We start from the raw sequence: 2130 nt of genomic DNA on the forward strand, positions 1-2130 counted from the left end.
TTCACCATTTTGGAAACTACTGGTCGCGGTTATGAGAATTTCCTCATGATGACGGTGAGAACACACTCTCGCCACCACCACCTGTAGCCATGATGTCTCAACTGTTGGACAGAATGAGCCCTTCCCACTTGTGTTCCAAATTGCAGGCTCCAAGAAGCCAAAATTCTATAGTCTTCTTTTGAGAAATAGGCAGTTATTACTCAGTCATTCTATTAGTCACAATAACAATTCTTGCTCTGATACAGAAGATGCCATTCATTCCATTCTAATAAGGTCCAAATTCACTTCTAAATACATAAATAGATTCAAAAGGGTTCATCACAAACCAATGAGTCATGCCATCACAGACTGTTCTTTTCTGTTCTACTGTTAGTTGTGAGATACATCAAACACAGATGGACAACGAGTGCCCATTGGATAGTCTTATACTGAAATTTGAAATACTGCATGAATCTTTTAAAACTCTTATTTGTGCAAATTTGGAAAAAAAATATTAACAGTTTTCATGATACTTTTATGTAAGATGTCACTTAAGGGGTCAAGAATGTAACCATGGAGCATAAATATTTAGGAGAGCTTCAACATCTACAACCAAGAAGTACTTCAACAAGCTATTTCTCTCAGTAGAAAGCTAATCCCTCATTTTTTTTTCCATTTATTTCTCTTTTGTCCAGGGAACCCCTAAATCCATGATATTTCATGGATATGTCTTGTTTCTAAGCAACATGATAAATCCATGGCCAGCAACTGGCCACTCACCAGCTCTGGCACGCCAACTGTTAGAAGTTTCTCGCCTAGGCAGCGGCTTTGAATGAACACAAGAAAATTATTCATCCATTCCCTCTGCCCAAGTTTCATTGGCTGCCCCTCAGATTTTGCCTTTCTTTGATTTTTTTTTTTTTTTAACTGGAGCTTGTCTTCAGGATCTCATACATGTTTTCAGGATCATAGTAATTGGTGGATAATAGTAGAATTATCCTGTTAATTAAAACAAAGAGTACTTAAATTTTAATGTATAGAAAATACATTTTAATGCTCAGATGAATAAAGAAAAACATTAATTTAAAGATTTAGTTAATGTTATCATAAAAGCAGGGAATTATGGTAAGCTGATCTGGAAAAAAAATAGTCTTTTAACAGTAATGTCTTGCTTCTCGTATTTTGAATTTTAATTATGTATTTATTATCTTTTATCTATTTGTTTTTAGCTCATCTTTTGATGTACAGAAATATTAATCATTTTAATCACTTTATTTCTTATCCAATTCGTCAGACTTCTTTGGTACAAACGCTTTTGTTTTTAAACCCACAAAGTTGCTTGAGCTGCTTCACTTTCTCTCTTTTAAAAGGGAGCAACATTTGTGACTTGTGGGAGGAGAGATGACATTCTCAAACTTTTTAAGCCTTAAAAAAGATTACACTGGCTCTCTTCTTCTTTTTTTGTGCTGGTGCTTTGGGAGTGGGATTCCTTTTTCTCTGACGGGAACAAAACACAGTGTGATAGGACAAGGCTGGCGTTTGAACACTTCAAAAGTTCAACTGTCTCTACATAGAGAATTGCGAAGCGGCTTAATCAATCAAAGGCAAAGAGCAGAAGGCCGAATCAAATGTGAACACACAAGAGAGACATAGTAGTGGTGCTGAGGAGATGAGAGGAAAGAAAAAAAAACAATAATAAAAGAAGTTTCTCACACATTCACAAACTTACAAGTGTGACAGGTTGCTCCACTGTATCCTGTTCCATCACAGGTACAACTGAAGCTCTCCCAGGTCTGCTTGCACCGACCTCCATGTTCACAGTGATTAGGCATGCATCTGCAAAGGAGGACATTCCACTCAGATTTCAAGCAAAGCATTTGCCATAGAACTCAAATACATTTTATCTGACTCATCAGGGAATAGTGATTTCAAAAGGTCTTGCAACTGTAACTTGCGACTTTAATCTTGAACTATTTTTTTACATTTGCATGTAGTTTTTGTCGAGTCATCATAAAGGTCAAAAAAATATATATTACAATCAGAGAAAAACATTTGATAGTATTTAGCTTTTGTTAAACCTGAAAAAGTTGCTGAGTATGAGTCACCAACATTTAGAGTGTGATCATGATATCATGATAACTGGTTTGTGCT

The 2130-nt window shown here is 35.8% G+C and overlaps 1 protein-coding gene across 2 annotated transcripts in view; it reads right to left on the minus strand.

The window, feature by feature from the left end:
- Positions 1–2130, minus strand: part of cntnap2a (contactin associated protein 2a) — a 332490-nt gene that overhangs the window by 114239 nt on the left and 216121 nt on the right. For both annotated transcript variants that reach the window (XM_024280015.2, XM_024280016.2), the window contains exon 12: positions 1709–1815. In XM_024280015.2, the coding sequence (XP_024135783.1) occupies positions 1709–1815 (107 nt within the window). The remainder of the gene's footprint in view (positions 1–1708; positions 1816–2130) is intronic.

This window comes from Oryzias melastigma, linkage group LG20 (genome assembly GCF_002922805.2).
Source record: "Oryzias melastigma strain HK-1 linkage group LG20, ASM292280v2, whole genome shotgun sequence".
NCBI lineage: Eukaryota > Metazoa > Chordata > Actinopteri > Beloniformes > Adrianichthyidae > Oryzias > Oryzias melastigma.